Source organism: Pelobates fuscus, chromosome 13 (assembly GCF_036172605.1).
Source record: "Pelobates fuscus isolate aPelFus1 chromosome 13, aPelFus1.pri, whole genome shotgun sequence".
NCBI lineage: Eukaryota > Metazoa > Chordata > Amphibia > Anura > Pelobatidae > Pelobates > Pelobates fuscus.
In genome coordinates, this window is record NC_086329.1 from 84041684 (window position 1) to 84068362 (window position 26679).

The 26679-nt window shown below is 45.3% G+C and overlaps 2 protein-coding genes across 2 annotated transcripts in view; both read left to right on the forward strand.

Moving 5' to 3' along the window:
- RUSC1 (RUN and SH3 domain containing 1) overlaps positions 1-26679 on the forward strand; it is a 308029-nt gene that overhangs the window by 111414 nt on the left and 169936 nt on the right. The gene's annotated exons all lie outside the window — the stretch shown is intronic.
- HCN3 (hyperpolarization activated cyclic nucleotide gated potassium channel 3) overlaps positions 20082-26679 on the forward strand; it is a 57093-nt gene continuing 50495 nt past the window's right edge. The window contains exon 1 of the mRNA XM_063439391.1: positions 20082-22431. Within this exon, the coding sequence (XP_063295461.1) occupies positions 20279-22431 (2153 nt within the window). The 5' untranslated portion in view covers positions 20082-20278. The remainder of the gene's footprint in view (positions 22432-26679) is intronic.

Genomic DNA, 26679 nt, shown 5'->3' on the forward strand with positions numbered 1-26679 from the left:
GAGGGGCACTGGCAGATTATTTTAAGAAACAATCCAGGCACAATAACCACCACAGCTCTCTGTAGTGGTTTTGGTGCCAGGAGTTGCTGTGGCGCCCTCCCAGAGTAAGTAGTCAAACCGTTTAAAAAAACGTTTGATAACTTACCCAGGTCTGCCGGGATAGGGGTTGTAGTGTGTATGTGTTTGAGGGGTGCAGTGTGTGTGAGGGTCGCAGTATGTGTATGGAAGGGTAGTGCGTTTGTGAGAGGAGTGCAGTGTATGTATGGGGTAGCAATTTGTATATTGGGAGCAGTGTGTGTATTGGGAGCAGTGTGTTTGTGTGTGAGTTGCGCAGTGTGTTTTTGTGTGAGGGGTGCTGTGTGTATGGGGGGCAGTGAGTGTATTGGGGGCTATGTGTGTATTGGGGGCTGTGTGTAAGGGGGGGCTGTGTGTGTGTAAGGGGGGCTGTGTATGTAAGAGGGGGGCTATGTATGTGTAAGGGGGGCTGTGTGTGTGTGTGTAAGGGGAGGGCTGTGTGCGTGTAAGGGGGCTGTGTATGTAAGGGGGCTGTGTATGTAAGAGGGGGGCTGTGTATGTAAGAGGGGGGTTGTGTATGTAAGGGGGGCTGTGTATGTAAGGGGGGGGCTGTGTGTGTAAGAGGGGGGCTGTGTATGTAAGAGGGGGTCTGTGTATGTAAGGGGGCTGTGTATGTAAGGGGGGCTGTGTATATAAGGGGGGGGGCTGTGTATATAAGGGGGGACTGTGTAAGTAAGGGGGGCTGTGTGTGTAAGAGGGGGGCTGTGTGTGTAAGAGGGGGGCTGTGTGTGTAAGGGGGAGGCTGTGTATGTAAGAGGGGGGCTGTGTGTGTGTAAAAGGGGGCTGTATATTTGTGTGTAAGGGGGTGTGTGTATGTAAGGGGGGGCTGTGTATATAAGGGGGGCTGTGTATGTAAGGGGGGGCTGTGTATGTAAGGGGGCTGTGTATGTAAGAGGGGGGCTGTGTATGTAAGAGGGGGGCTGTGTATGTAAGAGGGAGGCTGTGTGTGTAAGAGGGGGGCTGTATATTTGTGTGTAAGGGGGGGGCTGTATATTTGTGTGTAAGGGGGGGGCTGTATATTTGTGTGTAAGGGGGGGGGCTGTATATTTGTGTGTAAGGGGGGGGCTGTATATTTGTGTGTAAGGGGGGGCTGTATATTTGTGTGTAAGGGGGGGCTGTATATTTGTGTGTAAGGGGGGGCTGTATATTTGTGTGTAAGGGGGGGCTGTATATTTGTGTGTAAGGGGGGCTGTATATTTGTGTGTAAGGGGGGGCTGTATATTTGTGTGTAAGGGGGGGCTGTATATTTGTGTGTAAGGGGGGGGCTGTATATTTGTGTGTAAGGGGGGGCTGTATATTTGTGTGTAAGGGGGGGCTGTATATTTGTGTGTAAGGGGGGGCTGTATATTTGTGTGTAAGGGGGGGCTGTATATTTGTGTGTAAGGGGGGGCTGTATATTTGTGTGTAAGGGGGGGCTGTATATTTGTGTGTAAGGGGGGCTGTATATTTGTGTGTAAGGGGGGGCTGTATATTTGTGTGTAAGGGGGGGCTGTATATTTGTGTGTAAGGGGGGGCTGTATATTTGTGTGTAAGGGGGGGCTGTATATTTGTGTGTAAGGGGGGCTGTATATTTGTGTGTAAGGGGGGGCTGTATATTTGTGTGTAAGGGGGGGCTGTATATTTGTGTGTAAGGGGGGGCTGTATATTTGTGTGTAAGGGGGGGGCTGTATATTTGTGTGTAAGGGGGGGCTGTATATTTGTGTGTAAGGGGGGGCTGTATATTTGTGTGTAAGGGGGGGGTGTATATTTGTGTGTAAGGGGGGGCTGTATATTTGTGTGTAAGGGGGGGCTGTATATTTGTGTGTAAGGGGGGGCTGTATATTTGTGTGTAAGGGGGGGCTGTGTGGTGCAGTGTGTAGGGGGGCAGATTAAATATATATTTTTTAAATTATTAAATAACTAACTAAATATAGCTAATGTCCCCCCTCCCTTCTTACCTTTGCTGAGGGAGGGGGAGACATTGCTTTCTCTTCCATTCCCTGGTGGTTCTAGTGGGAGAGTGAACTCTAACCTGCAGCTCAGGCTAGAGTTCACTCTCGCGAGAACGGAGCGTTGCCATGGTAACGCTCCGTGCTCGCGAGAGGAGAACCCGGCGGAGCTGTAGGTAAGAGCTCCCCCGGGTTCTCTCTCTCACTCCCTCCCCTGCCGGCCGCCCAGCAATCTGCCTGTGGGCCGGGGAGGGAGATCACTGATCTCCCCTCCGGTAAGTGAAGGCAATCAGCAGGGCTGGTGCTTGGATAGCACCAGCCTTGCATGGGCCGGCATGGGAGAGCCTCGGGCAGCAATATTTTCTCGGGGGGGGGCAATTGCCCCGTTGCCCCCCCCTGGATCCGCCAATGACTTTTTATGGAGTCGCAGAGATGACGTATACCAATCAAAAGCCATGTTGTCAGTGTTGCGGTCACCGGCCCGCCGAGCCTCACGGCCGTGCCCGACCGGCACGACCGCACCGACTACACGAGCTTACCTGCTCGTCGGCGAGCCGGGAACCGCTCACGTAGTTCTTCCGGGCATCACGCCCGAATCCAATATGGCGCCGACCACGTGGTCGCGTCTATGGATAGCCCCGCCCCCGAGAATTATACTAACGTGTGCGTGACGTCACGACGTCAACGCACACGCACGTTCTGGGGTCAGAGGTCGTCCTCTGACCAATCATAGCTTAGAGAGGGGTATTTAAACCCCTAATTCACCCCACTACTTTGCCATGTCGTGGTTTCAGTTTCCTGGTTTCCTGAAAGTGCTATTCTCGTGTTTCTGATTTCCTGGTATCCTGATCCTTGGCGTTTCCCTGGTTATTCTGATCTCTGGTTTCCCTGACTTGGCTTGTTTTATCGGTATTGAGTATTTTCTGGCTTCCTTGACCTCGGCTTTCCCTTTGACCATTCTCTGTCTCTAGCGTATTAGTCCGGCCATTCTAAGGTCCGGTTTACGCTCTATCCTGTTATTTTCCTTTTCTTACTTATGTATATGTTTACATAGTTTCTGCGTGCTGGACCACATTACTAGTCGTGACATTACGACATGGCCATGGATCCTGCAGAACTATGCAAACATATGATCGCCTGTGAAAGTAGGGTGGAGGATATGGACCACAGGTTAGACCAATTTGCCCAGGCATTTCAGACCTTGCTCCAGAGGACTGCCTATTTAGAGGTCCCTCCTGTACCACCTGTGGTTCCGCCACCTGTAGTGGTTCCCGTACCACATAAACCACCGTCCATAACCTTGTCACCGCCCCCTCGCTATGGAGGTGATTCTAAGGAATTCAGAGGTTTTTTAAACCAAATTGAATACCACTTTGAGGCCTCCCCAGGTTCATTCCCAACAGATAGATCTAAAATAGGCTATCTGATGAACCTTGACCTGGGCTAACCCCTTATGGGAAAGTGGTGACGCAGTAGCCCGTGATTACAGTACCTTTCTTACGGCCTTTAAGGCTACGTTTGAACCTAAAGGCAGGGAGAAGAACGCTGCCAAAGCCCTTATGAGAATCAAGCAAGGCAGTCGTTCTGTAGACGATTATGCAATAGAGTTCAGGACATTAGCGTCTGAGGTTGATTGGACCAATAGTGGTCTGGTGGCTGCTTTCTCTGAAGGTCTAGCTGAGAGTATACAAGATGAGACTGCAGCTAGAGACCTTCCGGTTAATCTTAATGAGTTTATTGCCTACATGATAGACATTGATAACCGGCTCAGAGAGAGAGAGAAAAACAAACAACGTAACAGACGTTCTAATTTGTCCATAGCTCCTCGTTTCTCTAACCCAGTGGTGAGTAGCCAAACGCCTCTTCCAGAACCTGAACCCATGCAATTGGGTAGCGCTAAACTCACTGAGGCAGAGAGACAACACAGACGTAACGAGGGGTTATGTATGTATTGTGGCAAGAAGGGACATCTAAGATCGTCATGCCCGGTTCGGCCGGAAAACTTGCACACCTAAGGCACGTACGGGAACCGGCCTTAGGTGTGATGTATATGTCCCCTAAATTGACTAAGAACCGTTTCCTTGTCAAAGTAACCTTATCTGTCAAGAACACTACTGTTCAGTGTGAGGCTATGATTGACTCTGGGGCAGCGGAGAATTTCCTAGACAAAGAATTCTCTGCAAAACATCTCCTGCCCTTAAGACAAAGAGAAACCTATAGCAGTCGAGGCCATTGATGGAAGGCCTCTTACCCAGCCTTTCATCACACACGAAACTCTGCCAATCACTGTTTCAGTGGGTATTCTCCACTCTGAAGAAATGACCTTTCAAATCATATCTTCACCTACAGTTCCGATAATACTCGGTTTCCCTTGGCTCCTGAAACACAATCCACGTTTGGATTGGATTGAAGGAGAGATTGTGAGTTGGGGTGAGAGATGCAAAGGTGTTTGCTTTAAGCAAATCCCACAACCTATTGGTACCATTAATGTTCCTGTTGCACCTCCCTTGACCACACAAATTCCACCGCAGTATATGGATTTGAAAGAGGTATTTAACAAGGTCCAGTCAGAAGGGTTACCTCCTCATAGACCTTATGACTGTACCATAAACTTATTACCAGGGACTATGCCTCCCAAGGGAGGAGTCTATGCCTTGTCCCCCCAGGAAAATCTTTGTTTGGAGGAATATATTAAGGATGCTCTCAGAAAGGGTCATATCCGTAGGTCCTCCTCACCAGCCGGGGCTGGATTCTTCTTTGTCTCTAAAAAAGGAGACCTACGTCCCTGTATTGATTATAGGGGTTTGAATAGGATTACCATAAAAATGCCTACCCTATTCCCCTTATATCAGAGCTGTTTGACAGATTGAAGGGAGCTTGAGTCTTTACCAAGCTCGATCTTCGAAGTGCATACAATCTAGTCAGGATTAAGGACGGTCACGAATGGATGACCGCATTTAACACCAGAATGGGACATTACGAATACCTGGTTATGCCGTTTGGATTATGTAACGCTCCAGCGGTATTCCAGGATTTTATTAACGATGTCCTAAGAGAGTACCTTCACATGTTCGTTCTAGTGTACTTGGACGACATTCTCATCTATTCCCCAGACCTAGAGACACATCACGAACATGTGAGAATTGTACTGAAAACCCTGTTACAGAACGGCCTTTACTGTAAACTGGAGAAATGCCAGTTTGACCAAACGGAGATACAATTCCTTGGATACGTTATATCTCCGTCTGGTTTCCAGATGGATCCCTGCAAACTGGAGGCAGTCTTACAGTGGCCATTACCCAAGGGCCTTAAAGCCACTCAACGCTTTATAGGTTTTGCGAATTACTACCGCAAATTCATAAAGGGATTTTCCTCCGTGATTTCCCCTATAACCAATTTAACCAAAAAAGGAGCAAATTGTATATCTTGGCCCAAAGAAGCAAGAGAGGCATTTGAACTGTTAAAATCTTTATTTTCCTCAGCACCTGTCCTGACCCATCCTGATCCAACCAAACCATTTATCCTAGAGGTGGATGCATCAGAGACAGGAGTTGGAGCCATTCTGTCTCAAAGAGAAAGTCCTGATACACCTTTACATCCCTGTGGATTTTACTCTCGCAAACTCACACCTGCAGAGAAGAATTATGACATAGGGAATAGGGAACTTTTGGCCATTGTACTTGCCCTTAAGGAATGGAGGCATCTCTTGGAAGGTTCCAAAGAGCCACTTTTGATCTTTACTGATCATAAGAATTTGGCTTATATTGGGGACGCTAAGAGACTGTCCTCTCGTCAGGCTAGATGGTCATTGTTCCTCTCCCGATTCAATTTCATAATTACGTACAGGCCTGGTACTAAAAACACCAAGGCAGATGCACTTTCTAGGCAGTTTGAGACAGATGAAGTTCCGGAACAGGTGATATATCCTATTATACCTCCTGAATGCCTCATTGCCACTACAGTTTCCGAAGTGTCTTCTCCACTCTTCTGTGCCATAATAGCAGATCAAACTCAGGCACCTGTGGGAAAACCTCCGGACAAACTGTATGTGTCACCTCAGTTTCGAAAGAAGGTACTAGATTTGTTCCATGACAACCTCACAGCAGGCCATCCTGGAGTCCATAAAACTCTCTCTGCCATCTCCCGGAGGTTTTGGTGGCCTGCTCTTAGAAACGATATCAAAGAATATGTTGGGGCATGTCAAATATGTGCCGTTTCTAAAGTTCCTCCTAGATCGCCTCCTGGACTGTTACAACCACTGCCCATACCTAGTGCTCCTTGGACCCACTTAGCCATGGATTTCATTGTGGATCTACCCAGTTCAAACGGGTTTAATACAGTCCTTATGGTTATCGATAGATTCACAAAGATGGCACATTTTGTCCCCCTTAAAAAATTACCATCTGCTCAAGATCTAGTTCAAATATTCTTGAAAGAGATCTTTCGGTTGCACGGTGTACCCAAAAGCATAGTATCTGACAGAGGTACCCAGTTTGTTTCTAGGTTTTGGCGTTCCTTTTGTAAGCAATTGGGCATCGAACTCTCCTTTTCGTCGGCGTATCACCCTCAAACAAATGGAGCAGCAGAGAGGGCGAATCAGTCTTTAGAAGCCTATTTACGTTGCTTTATAAATGCCAATCAGTCTAACTGGTGTGAGCTCTTACCCATGGCTGAGTTCGCCAGGAACAACGCCACTCATGAATCTTCTAATTATAGTCCATTCTTTGTAAATCAGGGTTATCACCCCGCTGTTTTTCCTTCCGAATTCTCTGACACGGAAATTCCTGCCTTGAACACCCGTTTAGAATCAATTCATGATACCTGGGATTCCGTCCATTCAGCTCTGCAAAAAGCTTCATTACGAGCAAAGGCCCAAGCCGACAAAAAACGGGGCGCTAATCCTGTATATCTTCCAGGTGACAGGGTGTGGCTCTCCACAAAACATATCAAACTTAAGGTCCCGTCCATGAAATTTGCCCCTCGGTACATAGGTCCCTTTTGAGTTACCCAACGTATCAATCCAGTGACCTATTCTTTGGCACTACCGGATCATATGAGAATTGCGAATACTTTCCATGTGTCTCTGCTCAAGCCCCTTACTTGCAATCGCTACACCAGGTTATCCACTCCTCCTCCGCCCTTGGTGGGTGATCAAGAAGAATATGAAGTCCGTTCTATCATGGACTCCAAATTATCCAGAGGTGTCTTGTCCTATCTTGTTGACTGGAAGGGTTATGGTCCCGAGGAACGTTGTTGGGTTCCTGCTGACCGGGTCCATGCGCCCCGTCTTATCCGGTCATTTCACAACCGCTTTCCTCTTAAGCCGGGTCCTTCCCGCCCGGTGCGCGGTCTTCGAGTGGGGGGTACTGTTGCGGTCACCGGCCCGCCGAGCCTCACGGCCGTGCCCGACCGGCACGACCGCACCGACTACACGAGCTTACCTGCTCGTCGGCGAGCCGGGAACCGCGCACGTAGTTCTTCCGGGCATCACGCCCAAATCCAATATGGCGCCGACCACGTGGTCGCGTCTATGGATAGCCCCGCCCCCGAGAATTATACTAACGTGTGCGTGACGTCACGACGTCAACGCACACGCACGTTCTGGGGTAAGAGGTCGCCCTCTGACCAATCATAGCTTAGAGAGGGGTATTTAAACCCCATAATTCACCCCACTACTTTGCCATGTCGTGGTTTCAGTTTCCTAGTTTCCTGAAAGTGCTATTCTCGTGTTTCTGATTTCCTGGTATCCTGATCCTTGGCGTTTCCCTGGTTATTCTGATCTCTGGTTTCCCTGACTTGGCTTGTTTTATCGGTATTGAGTATTTTCTGGCTTCCTTGACCTCGGCTTTCCCTTTGACCATTCTCTGTCTCTAGCGTATTAGTCCGGCCATTCTAAGGTCCGGTTTACGCTCTATCCTGTTATTTTCCTTTTCTTACTTATGTATATGTTTACATAGATTCTGCGTGCTGGACCACATTACTAGTCGTGACAGTCAGGCTACACTAATATACCCAGCACGCAGAACTTAAGTAAAAATAATAAAGAAAACCTTAAGGCATATTACCGGGCCTTAGAACGGCCGGATTTAACGTATAAAAAAAAAGTGCAAGACAGGCCGAGGTCAGGAATACAGAGTATATGTAAACGGTATATAAGCCAAAGGTCAAGGAATACAGAAGTCAGAATAGTCAGGAAACCGGCCAGAGTTCAAGGGATGCAGAAACCAGACCAGTCAATAAATTAGCCAAATTCAAAATACACAAGAATCAATACCAGAAACACGCTCTATTTGATAACCACAGTGGAAACCACGACAGGGCACTGAGAAATGGACAAAAAGGTTTAAATAGCCTAAGGTGCTCCTTGATTGGCTGCAGAGGAGCATGTGACAGTGGAACACGTGTGTGTGTGTGAAGTCACACACATGTTCCCAGTGGTTAGGCACTATGAGGGTTAATTATGAACCTTAAATGGTTCTTACTTGCAGCGGCCGGCGTCTCTAATGTTTTCAGACCCCGCTGCTGTGTGAGGGAAGGATTGCCTGTTAGTGAGGCCAGCGGGCGCCACAGGAGGAGGTGATTAATCAGCCGCATTCCCATTGGCCACATGGCAATGGGAATGCCGCCGCAATGGGATGCGCCCGCCGGGTCCCAGTCTGCTCTCTGGCAGGAGCAGACCCGGCGGGTGCCGTGACTATGGGTAAGTACTCAGCGGCATTCCTCTCGTGATGTGGGAATGCCGCCGCAATGAGACGCGCCCTCTGGGTCCCAGACCGGGATTGTTTATTTGTGTATCTATTATTATCTATGTTTGCCTTTGTCTATATCTCTATATAACATTAAGCCTGGACACTCTACGGCCCGATAATATGTCTATATTTGACCCTCGATTTGTGGGTTTCCCATATCTTGTAAGTTATGGTAATAACCCCACGACAAATGGATGGTATTTCCCCAGCTACAAAAGGAGACAATAAGAACCAACTGGTGGATCTGTACAAGGTATGGCGAAAAGATCTCCGTGAAGACAGTCTTGGGTATAATGCAACAGAATGCTTACATAGTTGAAAACAGAAGAAATACACTACAATACACAATAAATACACTCAATACACATCCAGCAGCAGACCTGTTCAGTGGCATTCATTCATTACATTCTATTTACACGTTATTACAGTCTGGATCCTCAGCACTGCTATTATAGCTTACTCAGAAACCTATCAGAAATTCAGTGTGAGAATTATAATGATTTGTTTCTCACTCATGGGTGCACTTCTCCCCCGTGAGGTAGTGTTGCTGGGTATTGGAGCCAATACCGGTGTGATACAGTAGGCTCCTACTAATAAATCTTCAGTGGAACATATTCACCCTGAGATCAGAAGGTGATTTGGAAACCTGTCCAAACCCCCTGGGCCCCGAGGCCCCAGTCACTGCTCTTGAGAATAACCCTACAGATAAGAATCCAATATACAGCTGCAGAAAAATGTCTGTGAAGATGCAGTCTGATACAGACTCTGATTTAAAGGGAAACTGTCACAGCCCAGGTGTTTAAATATTATATTTATAAATCTCTGTATTCATCAAATACATTTTTGTGAGGTGTGAAGAAAATGAATAAATGTAGAAATCTACAATTTATTTTGCAACTGGGTGCCGCCATCTTGTCTTCCTGTCAATCATTGTTTTAAGCTCTGTCAGCCTGCGAGCTTTTGTAACACAATTTGCAATATCACTTTCTGTGCTCTTTCGTTATCAGTCTATGCAAATAGGCAGTTTGTAAAAACGACAAACATGAAATTCAGCAGCATCTTTGAATCGGCACCATTTCCAAATGATCTAGTGGCATCCCACAGATGAAAATGCTTGTTCTTGGGTAGAACATTGGCTTAAAAACAAAGAGTACAAAGAGTTGTCGTTAATGGTAAATTTTCAAGCTGGACAGAGGTGGCAAGTGGTGTCGCTCAGGGGTCTGTTCTGGGACCCCTTCTATTTAACATGTTTATAAATGATCTTGAAGACAGCATTGAAAGTCATGTTTCAGTGTTTGCAGATGACACAAAACTTTGTAAAATAATACAATGGGAGCAAGATATTACTTTGCTGCAGAGGGATTTAGATAGACTGGAGGACTGGGCACTCAAATGGCAGATGAAATTTAATGTTGAAAAATGCAAAGTTATGCACTTCGGCGTAAAGAATACACAAGCAACGTATACCCTTAATGCAAGTGAATTAGGGATAACAATACACGAAAAGGACTTGGGAATTGTTATAGACAACAAACTATGCAACAATGTGCAATGTCAATAAGCAGTGGCCAAGGCCAGTAAGGTATTGTCATGCATGAAAAAGGGCATTCATTCTCGCATAGAGAATATAATTTTGCCTCTTTATAAATCACTGGTAAGACCACATATTGAATATGCTGTGCAATTTGGGGCACCTGTTCTAAAGAAGGATATTATGGCACTAGAAAAAGTGCAGAGGCGGGCTACAAAATTAATAAAAGGAATGGAACATATCGGCTATGAAGAAAGGTTAACAAATTTAAACCTATTTAGTTTAGAAAAATGTCGCCTGAGAGGGGATATGATAACATTATACAAATATATTCGGGGCCAATACAAACCATTGTGTGGAAATCTATTCACAAACCGGACTTTACATAGGACACGAGGCCATGCGTTTAGACTGGAAGAAAGAAGATTTCGTCTAAGGCAAAGGAAAGTTTTTTCTTACTGTAAGAACAATAAGGATGTGGAAATCTCTGCCTGAAGAAGTGGTTTTATCAGAGTCCATACCGATGTTCAAACAGCTACTAGATGCATACTTGCAAAAAACAGAATATTCAAGGATATAAACTTTCAATGTAGGGTAATAACTGCTTGATCCAAGGATAAATCTGACTGCCATTCTGGGGTCAAGAAGGAATTATTTTCCTAGCTTGTTGCATAATTGTGCTTCAAACTGGGTTTTTTGCATTCTTTTGGATCAACAGCAAAAAAACAAATGTGAGGAAGGCTGAACTTGATGGACGCAAGTCTTTTTTTAGCTATGTAACTATGTAACTCGTAGAGTGCGAGTCACATGCCAAGAATTGTAGGATTCTGTCCCCCTCGTTTCACAGTGGGGTAGCAGCACACTCAGCTTCCCAGTATACAGGTCACCATACTGTGTGAGGATAAAGCAACCGTCATGTAGTATTTGTTTTATAGTAGTAGTATTTGTTTTATAACATACATATTTGCAGGTGATATTGCGAGCACAATGAGTAAAATCAAACTATAACTACTTCGAACTTTGTGCATGACAAGTTGATGTTAATGTTTACCTCATTAGATTAAGGCACTCATTATCAGCTAAGCATTATAGATTAGTGAATCCTGTGTAATAACAGTTTCTTCTCTATACCAATATTGTGTAAAATGCAAAGTACCATGATAATATCACAGTCTTTACTAGGCTCATTCTGAGGATGTTCCCACATTTTTCCAGTGTTTTTTTTTTAAATGTCGGGGTTGTGCAAGAGGGTTAAGTAGACAGTTCCTGTAGGTATTACCAACCAAGAACCAACATACAAGGAAATAAATATAGCAGAGTTTGTGATACATGGACCTTCTACCACATACAGTGCTGCTTCTTAGTAGCAAAGCAATTTCTCTGACAGTTGTCATGGCGACAAGCATCACTCATCCAGCAAACTTCAAGTACCATTCTAAAAGTCGATGTGCTATAGCCTTTCAGTGTACACATAATGTGCTGTTCTAAGGAACATGGAAGTGACGTGAACAATCCTCATATTGGCATCACAAATCACGTTCTTCCTGTTTCAGTGATTGGAAGTTAATATACAAATGGGCAGTCAGTAACAGCTAGTACGTTGTGCTCAGTATGTAAAAGGTACACCCTTGTAGTTCTCTCAATTTTGTGAGTTGTGACTTTGTGTGCTGTCTCCACTTCAGTCAGAACCATAGAGAGCTCTGGTTATTGACATATCCAACACTTTTGCCTGGCTCATTATAATAATTTATATAAGAACTTGAATATTTGTAATTTCTGGAATGGTCTAATTGTCTGATAAAATAAGGGTCAAGGTTATATTTAAAGGAACTCTCCAAGCACCATAACCACTACAGCCTGCATCGCCTTGCTTTAGTTTACAGAGACATCTTGCTTGCTGGAAAACACTAGAGGAGTCTGATGCGCCGCTGGGGTCAAAGACACAGCTTAGATCTTTCGAAGAAAAATCTATTTTGTTTGTCATTAACCTCATGATCTCTGAGCATCGGTCTCGAGATTGTATATTGATTAACAATGACTGAGAGCGTCAGTTGACACACTCCGTAACGCTTTGTGACTTCTGCAGTAACCATATGGTGAACAAAGGGTTGCATTTTATTTGCGTCACTCCCCTCTAAATTACGAACTTCCAGGAATTTAAAATGGAAATAAAGGGAATTTCAAATTGCAGTCCACGACAGCAGGACTGAGAAAGTAGCTGACTCGGAGAATGTTCCCTCTATAGTTAGTTAGTTTGGCCAAAAATTTTGGACTCATACTTTAATGCAGGAGTGCCCAAAAGCTATATCCCCAGATGTTTTAAAACTACGGCTTCCATGATGCGTTTCCATTCAGGTGTTCGTAAATCTAATTTTGCGCTCGTTATTTATACTCCGGCCAACAAAAGCCATGATTTCGGTCACTCAGCAACTCAAATTGCTCGCGGCTGGTGAATCTTGATTGTGGTCAAGGAAATTGGTTAACATCTAAAATCTATCTCATGACGGTAATTCAGGTTCCATTGATTTACGTTTTAAATTGTCACATGGAGTGGCAGTAGTATAATTAAATTTAAGACAAGAAAGGACATAAATACAAAAGTTTCTTTCACGGGCAGTGACAAAATATTTTAAGTGCACAAAATCATGTACTATTACCCAGCAAGGTGCATTGTTCTTCAATTTTTATGGGATTACTTGTCAGTAAATTAAAATTACAAACGTCGCTGTCCTTGGTCTGTTGTTATTGCTTATATAAATGAATTTATTAGATTCTGATGTAGCTCATTTTTTGAAATTCTTTCTTTTTTGTAGTGCTTGATTGACACATAAGCTGTTAATGACATTTCCACATGAGTAAATATAAAAGGATAGATTGCAAAAATCAATTGATGGTATGTCTTGATATTTGCACTTTTTGAAAGAGTAAACTAGAGAGACTTTAAAGGCGTTTATCATGTTATGCAAACACATTTGGGTTTGAAAAACAAGATAGGCAAGTCATGAATCAGACTAGAATGTAACACATGAAAAAACAAAAAGGAAAACCTCTGGAACGTAGCTCCTTATCACGGTTAATCGTAGACTAAATAAAAAATTAAACAAACAATATTGCAAGAATGGTGCTAGCAACAGCAAGGGCCTAAAAGGGCAGAAAGATGTGAGGTGGTGAAATGAGCTCTTGAATGGAATAGGCTGTTTGCCCATGGTAGGAATGTCAGCCAATGCCCCGAATCGGAATTGCAGGATATTCACTGCTTAGTGTGGCAAGATGGGAGTGCGGCAGGCCTGAATGAAGACCAGAATTCTTGTACCACAGACTCGGGTGCATATACAGTCCATCCCTATTGGGTTGAGGAGCTCCTGATGGTCTGCAGCCGCTAAAGCGACAGGTCTCCCGTTGGTGTGGTCGATGCAACAGGGTGGTTCCCTGAACGTCCGTCAGCTCTGAAAGGCCAATGTTGGAAGGAACTTGTGCCTTTGTAGATGCATCGCCCAAGGATGACCCATGCACCTCACGCCCCTCTTGTCGTTTGCCATCCTGATGCCGATATGGTGGAGCCTTCATGTGTGCTTCTAATTGTTCCCAAAACTGCACAAACAGCATATCCAGTCTCTTCAATATTTGGTTGGCTGGCGGCGGAGCCAAGCAACCAAGCAGCCCAGACGTGTTAGGAGAGAGCTCCCGCGTCTGGGGACAAAATACGGGGAATTAGACCCAGCTACCACTAACCACAAGCCGCAGACCAAGAGTTTCACAACCAGGAGGGGCTGCTGCACAGAATGGTACCTCTTCCGAACACCGTCGCAGCCGACTGAATATATCGAGGCCTGCGGCCTACTTACGACTGAGCCACGAGGAGACGGCCGCTCCACAGGCACAAGAGCGGGGAATGGAACCCCCGGGAAAAATCTTCGCCCTCCTCCCCCCCGCAGGACCGGTGGGGGTTATCCCGGTCCACACATCAGAGCAGAGAACACCCAACAGAGCGCTGCATTAGGGCGCACGGCAGACAAGCGAGAGCCACAAGGCCCGATTAAAATGGCCGACGGCTTCATTGCCCAAGCACAGCAACAGACTCCCAGCTACTGGGAGGCGGCCTCCAACGCAAGGTTCGAAGCCATGTGGGAGCAGTTCTGGGCCAAACTAGCACACAAGCACCGGCTACCTCAGCCACCAAACGCTGGGAAGAAGTCCAGACTACCTATGGCACGACAACCAGCCAGGGCCGTACACCCTGGACAACCCACGACCGGGACCAAAAAACAGGTAACATACCTGCAACAAGCCACTGCATCTGAGAGACACGCACCCACTAATGTCCATGGGAGCCCCGGCAAGCAAAAAGACCTCGGCAACACCTCCGCGAGGGGGAAAAGCGGGAAAGGCAGGCGCCAGGAGGCTCGCCGCAATGGTACCTGAAGGTGGACAGGTCTACGCACCCCGCAATACCGAGCCCGCCCACAAGACTGCATACCGCACACCACGGATGTGAACCCACCCCAGCAGACTGCACCGCAGACACCCACGGTAAAACTAGCTCAACAGAGCTCCATCAGATACTCCAAGCGGCACCCTCCGCTTCAAAAGTACGTTTCACACAATGCATGCGTTGCTAAAAAGGGATGCAACCACCCATGCTGGAGACATCACACAACCTGACAGCAATCCCAACAACGATGCAGGTACACGCCAAAACCCACAGAGACAGCACCACCCGGAATACACACCTGCCCACCCTAAGCTTCACGAACCGGGGCTTAGGCTGACTGTTCACTTGCGTAGCAGGGCAGTTTCACCATGCGCACCATGGACTTACCGATCCGCGGCTGTGGACACCCGGTCCCGCATGGACTATGAAACTAACAAGCATTTTGACCTGCCACGTATGTTTATGATTTTTGTGCTTTTATTTCTTTTTTTCTTTTACTATGCGCAAACTGGCTGGTAACTCACCTGTTGGCCGACTCACGCAAGAGAGCGCCACCGCACTCACTTGCTTAGAGACCCAGTGACTCTCGCTCTCATAGTCCAGCATCGATATGCCTACTTGACAGATTCTTAAAGCCCCACGACACCCTGGACTGTGTAATAATGTTACCCCACATTGGAAGCAAGATATAGCCGTTGTTTACTGTTCTCTGCTACATCATAGTCTATACCAGAATAGCAAAATCTGTCTACACACTACACATGAACCAACTATTGTTATAATGTAATTCACTATACCCACTACGACCACACTAGCAAAGCTAAACCAGTGCTGTTAAGCGTTGAACACCGTATTTTATCCCCGGTTAACCCACACACTGTCTACATATATTGCATACCTTCTACCCTATTAAGCCTGTGTAGTTACTCGTGTCTTACGCACATGGTTTAGCATGTATATAACGCACTGATATCTAGGAAACGTTATCCGCTGACATCATATTCTAAACGACAGTTCCTGCTTAACCTTTACTTAACCAAAAAAGTGAGGCCTAATACTGTTACTGTTCAATCTTTACTTAACCAAAAAATTTGCAAATTCCACCATGTACCTCTTTGTTACAAATGAATATAACACTTGAGAGGATTGTCATTGGGGTACTTCATAAACGAATGTAATCTGCAATTGCACAGCAAAAATAAAAAATTCAAAAAAAATAATTATATTATTTGGTTGCCTGCTCCATTTTGGGCCTTCTCAGGCTGGTGTGGCTCATTTCCACGTGGTGAGAGTGAGTCTGCCATCTTGAGGTGTTCCGCCACGGACACAACTTGTGCAGTGTCCGGATTCTGGAGGCTGCATGAGTATCTGGGGCAAGCCAGAGGGGACCGGGATAACCCCAAAGGGGAGGGGGGGCAGCAATATTCGGATTCTGCACAGACAGCAAAAGCACTAGGAGAGCAGCCGCCTTTCCTCGGCTCATTCAAGTATAGGCCACAGAGCCTCGATTTGGGCAATCCAGTGGCAAGGGAGCTCACAAGTGGTATCCCCAGGAGCACCAATGTCCCCTGAATAAGAATATCACTTTACTGTGGTCAGATAAATTTATGACTCAGAAATATTCCACGTTTGTAGGTGGCAGATGCAGCTCTTGTAGCACACGTCTGGTCAGCTTGGTTGCCAGGCTCTGCCCCCTCTTAACCATAACCTTGTATTGTAGCAACTGGGTATAATAAAAACCATATGGTCATAGAAGTAGATATGCTTTATAGGATGTGTTTTCCCTTAATTATGGAACAGGATTTATTAAATATTCCCTGGGGTAAGTGGGGGATCAGAGAAAACCTTTATACCAAACATGTTTTAGTAAATGTATCCTTATGGAGTGAAGTCTCTGTCAAAATCTAAATAAAAATGTGGGAGAACTGAGGAATGGTTAGAAAGATATAGTGTTGAAGTATGTGTTTAAGGATTGAAGCAAGGCTTTTGCCTCCCAACCAAGATCTCTTCAGTTATATGAACTATCACCTACAGAGTCTTAAGCGTAAAGAAACCATCAACCAGCCGTCCACAGTGACAAGATAGGTAGACATTGCTATTAACAGCGTATATGACTAACATTTTCTGTAGAGAATTGAGGGAACTCAACTGAATTAAACCGAAGGTCTAGAGCAGGTGTCTTAAACTGTGGCCCTCTATATGAGCCTTGAGTGGGATGCCTTTCTGGAAAAATGGATTCCCCAAGAAAGGGAGAAACAAGTGGGCAAATGGTCAAAGTGTGAGTGTTTGCAAGTCTTTCACCAGGCAAGACTTCTGTAAATTATGGGGGTTTCTTTAATGTGGCATGGGAGTGATTTGGGTGCTTTTATAATAAAATATGAATAAATCAGCAATCTGCATCAAATTGATATGTATGTTAAAAATCTTTGATTGGTAGAAACACAATTATAAAACAATAAAGAAGAGTAGTTTAAAGGGACACTAGTCAACTAGTCTGTTCATACAGCCCTAGCCAAACCTCCACTGGCTGTGACGGACATCCTGCATGAAAACAAAATGGGTTCATGCTCTGTAAATTAAACTTTAATTACATACAGGAAGTCCCCGCAAGGAGATAAGAAATTCTAAATTAAACAGAATTTGAAATAAAGGAAGTGTTAATATTAGATGACTCTTTACAGGAAGTGTTTAGGAAGGCTGTGTAAGTCACATGCAGGGAGGTGTGGCTAGGGCTGCATAAACAAAGTAATTTAACTCCTAAATCGCAGAGAATTGAGCAGTAAGACAGTGCAGCGGCATGATCTACACACCAAAACTGCTTTATTAAGCTAAAGTTGTTTTGGTGACTATAGTGTCCTTTAACCCCTTAAGGACACATGACATGTGTGACATGTCATGATTCCTTTTTATTCCAGAAGTTTGGTCCTTAAGGGGTTAAGTTACACCAAATAGAAATAAGCCACAAGCGTCTGTTACCTATTTAATAATTCACAATAAGATAAATAATATAAATACTCACAGCACCTCAACAATTTGACCAAATTATCTTTTTCAAAGGCTGTATCTGAATATATTCGACCAGAGCTTTATATAGCCAGAAATATGCCAAGATGGCGGAGCGGTGCGGCAGAAGGGTCTAAAATTTCCTAAGGTCAACTCCATGTCATTACGGCAGGCTTCAACTTCCTATGGCACAACGTCCAGTCACCATGACTACCAACCCTGCCAGGTGTACTCACCTACAAAACTTTATCAGGAAAATAAAAGGGTAAAGTCAATTGTAGCCCACCTCGGGGTACGGGACACATTTCAAATAAAACAATACTCATATTAATCTCCCACTAAAGTGAGGAACTCAGAATACCTTATACCTGTCACAGACTCGAGGCTGCCACGGGGCCTCTTCCAGGACAAAAAAGCTGTACAGCGTTCTCGCAATAGTGGATATGCTGCAGTAAGGAAGCAACGAGGTAAACAACGCACATTCACCCAGGCATCCTGATCTAAAAGAAAACATGATTCATTAGACCTGGCAACCTTCTTCCATTGCTCCATGGTCCAATTCGGACATTCACGTAGACATTCACATAGACCAGCTCCCCACGTGCATCAATGAGCCATGGACGCCCATGACCCTGATGTTGGTTCGGGTTCACCAGTTGTCTTACCTTGCACCACTTTTGGTAGGTACTAATCACTTCATACTGGGAACACCCACAAGACTTGCCGTTTTGGAGACGCGCTAACCCAGTCAATTATCCATCTCTCTATTTGGCCCTTGTCACTCAGATCTTTTCACTTCCCATTTTCCTTGCTTCCAAGACATGAAAATCAGAAATGACTGTTCACTTGCTGCCTAATATATCCCACCCCTTGACAGGTACCATTGTAACGTTATAAGCATAGTTATTCACTTCACCTGTCAGTGATTTTAATATTGTGGCTGATCAGTGTATCTTTTATCTTTTAGCTTTTTTAGCTTTACTATCCTCGTTAGAATTATTCTTGTATCCTGTTCCCGGTGTGATTGGGTTATTTATCCTGAAAGATTAACACAAATCTATATTTCTAAATCCTTGCCATAGCATCCAAACTCATATTCAGTGAATATGCTACATTGGTTGCCATACCTCTAATAAAAGCTGTCAGGGGTCAAAACAGTATTCCCATAGCCTGACACAATTATATTCAGTACACTCCTTGGGTTTTTATAAATATTATATTCTTGGATCAAGCCAAAGGAAAAATTTATTAATACTGTTAACGACCTACATCACAAATTCTCCTGTCTCCCTTCAAAATCATGCATCCCCATGCCACCTTTTTCTAGTCAAATTCCCATCTATCAGACCCTCTCATTTCCTCTATAATTCTCCTGTCCTTCTGTGTCAGGAATTTAATCACAAAACACTGAATTGCAGTGAACGTAAACCTGGAATTAAAAAGAATATGTTAAAATAGTTAGGCTATAGCGGAGTTAGAATTTTTTTTTATAAAAATCAACATTTCTTTATTTTTTTACCTACTTTTTGTAATTGAGTTTTCAATTTGCTACAATTCACAGTTTTATGAATGAGACCCACACTTTCCTTGTCAATTTGTGATCCTGTCTAACCCTATTTTATTTTTCCATATCTCCTTTTCACCCTTTTCTCCGTCCGCACTTTGTTGCTCCATATTCACCGTATTCCCTACACTGATTCTACCTTTACCCTTCCTAATTCCCTCACCCCATTCTCTTTCCTAGGTCTCTTTGCATTTTCCTGTAACCCTATTTTCTTTGTGCCCCATTGCTCTGTATTCACGTCTCATCCTGTTCTTTAACCTCTATATTTTTACATTCCCTCCCACCTTACTCTCCAGCCCTTTGTGGCTGTAGTTCCACCTCGGTCATTTATCTCTAAATGCCTGTGACTGTTTTTCTTCCCTTTGTCCCTTTGTATTTCTTTCACACTATGTTCCTTTTTTCACCTGTCTATTACTCACACCTTATTCTTTCTTCTCTATATCTAAATTTCCCTCTCATTATATTCTCTCTTTTTTCCCTGTCTGTTTTTTGGACATTCTTTCTTCCCTGTCTCTGTATTTCCCTATTATTCTATTTCTCCATCCTTTCAGAACCCTCACTGTATTGTCTTAACCCATCCTGTCTACACACCCCCTTCTCTTCCTTCTCTCTATCGTATATCTCCATGTCCCTCGCATTATTCTCCTTCCAATGCCAAATCTTTCCCGTTCTACAACCTCCCTGCCATCACCTCCCCCCTCCACATATCCCCCTCCTTTTTTATTTTTCATCCCTGCCTCTCTCCATTCCTCTCTTGTATCAGTCTCCTGTACTCAGCCCTCCCATTCGGTGACAGCTCCCTCCCTGTCTGCTCACCTGGGTGTGAGCTCACATCGTGGCAGAAGATGTCCTGCCAATAATGAGCTTACAAGATGATGTTCAGGAGGACACAGCTGAGAAGTGACGGAGGGCAGGATGTTGCCCCCCCTACTTTGATCAGAGCATGGGGGCTCAAAGAATGATATCTATTTGTACCAATTCCAGCTCCTGAGCACCATGGAGCCAAGAGATGCCCAGTTTTCCACAGCCAGCCACCTGATGGCAGATGGAGAGGCTGGCATGGCAGGAGAGGAGGGGCCCGTGATGCTCTGTGCACACAGCTCATCTCCAGGATCTAATCAGCATCCTGCTGTCTCTGGACCTTTCAAGCATCCTTCTGTATCCAGCCAGCATCTTCGTTTATCCAGTCCCAGCCAGCATCCTTCTGCCCCCAGTCCCAGCCAGAATAGTTCTTGCCCTGGATCCAGCCAGCCTTCTCCAGCCACTGGAACTAGTCAGCAGTATCCAGCCCCTGGACCCAGCCAGCATCCTACTGCTTCCGGTCCAAGTCACTACAGTTCTGATCCTGGACCTAGCCAGCATTCTACGGCCACTACGTCAAGCCAATATTTTACGGTACCTGGGCATAACCAGAATCCCTCCATCACTGGGGCTAGTCAATATGCAGCTGCCCCCATATTTAATCAGAAGCAACTCAAACCCGGGCACAACCACTCTCCTGTAAATCCTGGACCTGCACCACCTGTCCATAATCAGACATCTCAACCAGAACAAATCCAGGTTCTGACCTCAGATTCCAGCCAATATGGTCCTGCCACTGAACTCAACAAACCCCCTGCTCTTGAACCAGGTGTGTGTCCAACTCTGCCACTCTACCAACCAAATAATTTAGTACAAAATCAGACTCCACTACCACAGCATGTTCCTGAAACTGGATGCATCCACATTCCCTCCCCAAAGCCAAACCTGTCTCCTAGCACAACAAACAATCAATCTCAAGACTTGCAATTCATCAAGACTCCTCCACCAGGATTGGTCCAGGCCCCTGTACAAAATTGTAGCCCAAATCAAGTTTCCAGACCCATGTTGCCTCCAAGTCAACCATCCAACAAGCCTCCTGGTCTAACACCGAGACAATCACCTGCTTCAGGATCCAAACTGCCTCCTGCCTCAGGATCAATTCAATTGTTTAACCCTAATAACCAGACTCCAATCCAGGCAACTAATCAGGCTACTTCTGAGAGAGCCAGCCAGAATTCAGCCAATGGATTAATCCAGCCCCCCTCCACAGGCTCAGCTCAGCTTTATGGTCCAAGACCAAAAGTACCAAACCAGGCTTTTGCCACCGCAACCAATCAGACTCTTGTAGCACCTGTATCCCACCAAACTCCTGCATCTGGACCGAAGCAGGCACCTCTGGCTCCCAGACTTCCCCAATCTGCTGTTGTCACTGCACAAAACCAGACATCTGCCTCCAGATTCAACTTAACTATTGTCCCTGAATCCAATCAGTCTGTTCCTGGAGCCGGCATGTTTCCTGCTTCAATCCCCAATCAGATTTTTGCGACTGACATAAACCACACGCTGGTTAGTGGACCTGGCCAGACTCCCATACCTGTATCCTATATGTTTACTGGTCCTGGACCCAGCCAGGTTCTTGACACAAGACCCAACCAGTCCCCTGCACCCACGCCCAACCAATCCATAGTCCCTGGCATTAAACAGTCTGCCACCCCTGGATCTAACCTGTCTCCTGTCCCCGCAGCCACTCAGAGTGCTGTCCTTGGGCCAAATCAGTCTGCTGTCCTCGCACCCAGCCAAATTCCTTCCCCTGGGCCCAATCAGCCTCCCACTGATGGATCTTATCAATCTCCTGCCAATGGATCCACACATTCTTCTGCTGCTGGATCCAATCAGTCTCCTACCCCTGTATCAAATCAGTCTCCCACCTCTGTTTCCAATCAATCATCTGCCCCTGGATCCAGTCAAAATGCCCTTCCTGGATCCAAACTTTCTCCTGCTCCTGGAACTATCAAGTGTCCTGTTTCTGAACCCAGCCAGACAGGGTCCAATCAGTCCCCAGCTGCAGAGTCCAACCAGAGTCCCACTCCTGGTCAGTTTCCAGACCCAGGACTCAGTCAAACTACAGACCCTGGACTAAGCCCCCTGATTCCCAAGTCAGACGCTCCTGAACAGAGTGACACAGAGTATCATGGAACTTTCATGCAGCGTCAATTTGGGGCCTTCTTACAGCCAGCTGTAAATAAATTTTCACTGCGGATGTTTGGGAGTCACAAGGCTGTAGAGATTGAGCAGCAAAGAGTTAAATCTGCTGGGTTCTGGATTATTCACCCTTACAGTGACTTCAGGTGGGTAGTTGGCATATTAAGGGGAGAAGAAGATTCTCTCCTCTATTAAAAGTGCATGTGTAACACTGTTCATTTGTGAATCACACAATACTCCAATACTCTATGCTCCCCTTTGTGCAGCATTCTCCGGTCCACCATACCCTGCTCCTCTTTGTGCAACACTCTCTACTACCCTCTGTACCATGCCCCCTCCTCCTTTATACAATACCCTACTACCCTCTGTACCATGCCCCCTGCTCTTTTATACAATACCCTACTACCCTCTGTATCATGCCCACTGCTCCCTTTGTACAATACTATACTACCCTCTGTACCATGCCCCCTTCTCCTTTATACAATACTCTACTACCCTCTATACCATGCTGCCCCTTTCAGCTGTTATACAATACTCTGCTACCATCTGTACCATGCTCCCTTTATATAATACACTGCTACCCTCTGCACCATGCCCCCTGCTTCCTTTAAAAAATACTCTACTACCCTCGGTACCATGCCCCCTGCTCCCTTTATAAAATACTCTACTATCCTCTGCACCATGCCCCCTGCTCCCTTTATACAATACTCTACTACCCTCTGTACCATGCCCCCTGCTTCCTTTATATAATACACTGCTACCATATGTACCTTGCCCCTTGATCCCTTTATACAATACTCTTTGCTCCCACTGTATCATGCTCCCTGCTCCCCTCTGTACAACACATCACTCTGTGCTCCCACTGGTAGCATGTGTTGCATATAACTGCATGCACACATTTGTATCTGGCTGGTGGTCCACTTGATAGCCATGTGCCATACACTAGAGTTGTGTATATATGTCACACTAATCTCCAATTAAGGAGTAGTGTATTTGTTGCAGAGCATTTTATTACTGTTGCACTGCACACAGATAACTGCACTATCCTCTGCATGCACCCATTATTCCATACAGGGCCAGATTAACATAGGGGCTGATGGAGCTGCAGCTCCAGGCCCAGACCCATGGAATAGGCCCATGGAATAGGCCCATTGATTTAAAAAAAAAAATCCTTTTTTTTAATTTTAATTTTTTTTTTTTTTTTTACACACTACTCTTAGGGTTGCCAGGTATTTCTCATGTATTTCTTAGGGTTGCCAGGTATTTCTCAGAAGTATTTATCAGGTATTTGAGGCTGCCTAGCCGGTGCCGGTATTGCAGTAATACCGGCAATACAAATGTCTGTCTCAGTATAAACAGAGATTATTCTGCAATACCAGCGCCGGCCAGTCACTGTTTGTGTGGAGAGAGGCAGTGATAAGATGTTACGGCATCTCCCTCCCTGCCTCTCTCTACTCACTGATCTGTCTCAGTGTTTCCTAGTCTCCCAAAGTCCCATAGTCTCCCAATGTCTCCCAGTGTCCCCATGACTCCTAGTGTCTCCGTGTCCCCTAGTATAAAAGAAAACATCTCAGGCACTCACTGTCATAGATTTAGGCAGGTTTATTGGACACCGCAACGTTTCGACCTGTACCCAGGTCTTTATCAAGTCTCCAATGTCCCCTATGAATCAGTGTCTCTATGTATCAGAGTGTCTCAGTACTCCATGTCTCTCAGTGCCTCATGTCTCTCAGTGCCCCATGTCTCTCAGTGCCCCATGTCTCTCTGTGCCCATAGTGTCTCTCTGCCCGTAGTGTCTCTCTGCCCGTAGTGTCTCTCTGCCCGTAGTGTCTCTGTGACCGTAGTGTCTCAGTGTCCCCTAGTATAAAATAAAAAAAACTCAGGCAATCACTGTGATAGCTTTAAGCAGGTTTATTGGACACTGCAACATTTTGACCTGTACCTAGGTCTTTATCAAGTCTCCAGTGTCCCCTATATATCACAGTGTCTCAGTGCCCCATGTCTCCCAGTGTCCCCTCGTGTCTGTCACCCAGTGTCCCCATGTCTCCCAGTGTCCCCAGGTCTCCCAGTGTTCCCTAGTATCTGTGTCCCATGTCTCCCCTAGTATAAAAGAAAACATCTCAGGCACTCACTGTCATAGATTTAGGCAGGTTTATTGGACACCGCAACGTTTCGACCTGTACCCAGGTCTTTATCAAGTCTCCAATGTCCCCTATGAATCAGTGTCTCTATGTATCAGAGTGTCTCAGTACTCCATGTCTCTCAGTGCCTCATGTCTCTCAGTGCCCCATGTCTCTCAGTGCCCCATGTCTCTCAGTGCCCCATGTCTCTATGTGCCCATAGTGTCTCTCTGCCCGTAGTATCTCTCTGCCCGTAGTGTCTCTCTGCCCGTAGTGTCTCTCTGCCCGTAGTGTCTCTGTGACCGTAGTGTCTCAGTGTCCCCTAGTATAAAATAAAAAAAAACTCAGGCAATCACTGTGATAGCTTTAAGCAGGTTTATTGGACACTGCAACATTTTGACCTGTACCTAGGTCTTTATCAAGTCTCCAGTGTCCCCTATATATCACAGTGTCTCAGTGCCCCATGTCTCCCAGTGTCCCCTCGTGTCTGTCTCCCAGTGTCCCCATGTCTCCCAGTGTCCCCAGGTCTCCCAGTGTCCCCAGGTCTCCCAGTGTTCCCTAGTATCTGTGTCCCATGTCTCCCAGTGTCCCAATGTCTCTCAATGTGTGCTAGTGACATGGGGACACTGGGAGACATGGGGACACAGACACTAAGGGTCTGGGAGACATGGGGACACAGATATGCCCCCTTTTTGTGTATGTTCGCCCTTTCGGATGTTCTGGTTATGCGATTTGTGTCAGTGGCCCACCCTTTTACCGCATCCATGGACTTTCTGCTTTACTGGACACTGCTGTTAGAGGGTATGGGTTTACTTGAAAGATGAAAGCGTGAGATTAGAAAAGGGTAGTGTTTTCTCATACTTGCATCCTATGAGTTTCCCTCCAGCACCATCTCCATCAGATACATGACGCTTAGGAGGTAGAAGTGTTTTAGGTCAATAAGATTTTGTAATTAGGCCCATCATAATTATCAGCACCAGGCCCACTGGGCTCTTAATCCGGCCCTGATTCCATATACACCAATTCAAATATTCACATCCTTAATAATCTGTATATGGATAATTGGATACACATTCTGCATACACATATTTTAATATATGTATACATTTACACACATAAACTAATTCTAATTCACACAGCTCTCTACAGATATCCATTGCTCTGCACTCACATTACACTTTACATATAAACCCTCTGCAACCAAACTCACAGCTCTGAATAGATACTCATTACTCTGCATTCACACAGCTCTGTATACAGATACACATTGCTCTGCATTCACACAGCTCTGTATACAGATACACATTGCTCTGCATTCACACAGCTCTGTATACAGATACACATTGCTCTGCATTCACACAGCTCTGTATAAATATACACATTGCTCTGCATTCAGACAGCTCTGTATTGATACACATTGCTCTGCATTCAGACAGCTCTGTATACAGATACACATTGCTCTGCATTCAGACAGCTCTGTATACAGATACACATTGCTCTGCATTCAGACAGCTCTGTATACAGATACACAATACTCTGCATTCAGACAGCTCTGTATAAAGATACACATTGCTCTGCATTCAGACAGCTCTGTAAACAGATACACATTGTTCTGCATTCAGACAGCTCTGTATTGATACACATTGCTCTGCATTCAGACAGCTCTGTATAAAGATACACATTGCTCTGCATTCAGACAGCTCTGTATACAGATACACATTGCTCTGCATTCAGACAGCTCTGTATAAAGATGCACATTGCTCTGCATTCAGACAGCTCTGTATACAGATACACATTGCTCTGCATTCAGACAGCTCTGTATAAAGATACACATTGCTCTGCATTCAGACAGCTCTGTATACAGATACACATTGCTCTGCATTCAGACAGCTCTGTATACAGATACACATTGCTCTGCATTCAGACAGCTCTGTATACAGATACACATTGCTCTGCATTCAGACAGCTCTGTAAACAGATACACATTGCTCTGCATTCAGACAGCTCTGTATTGATACACATTGCTCTGCATTCAGACAGCTCTGTATTGATACACAATGCTCTGCATTCAGACAGCTCTGTATAAAGATACACATTGCTCTGCATTCAGACAGCTCTGTATTGATACACAATGCTCTGCATTCAGAAAGCTCTGTATTGATACACATTGCTCTGCATTCAGACAGCTCTGTATTGATACACATTGCTCTGCATTCAGACAGCTCTGTATTGATACACATTGCTCTGCATTCATGCAGCTCTGTATACAGATAC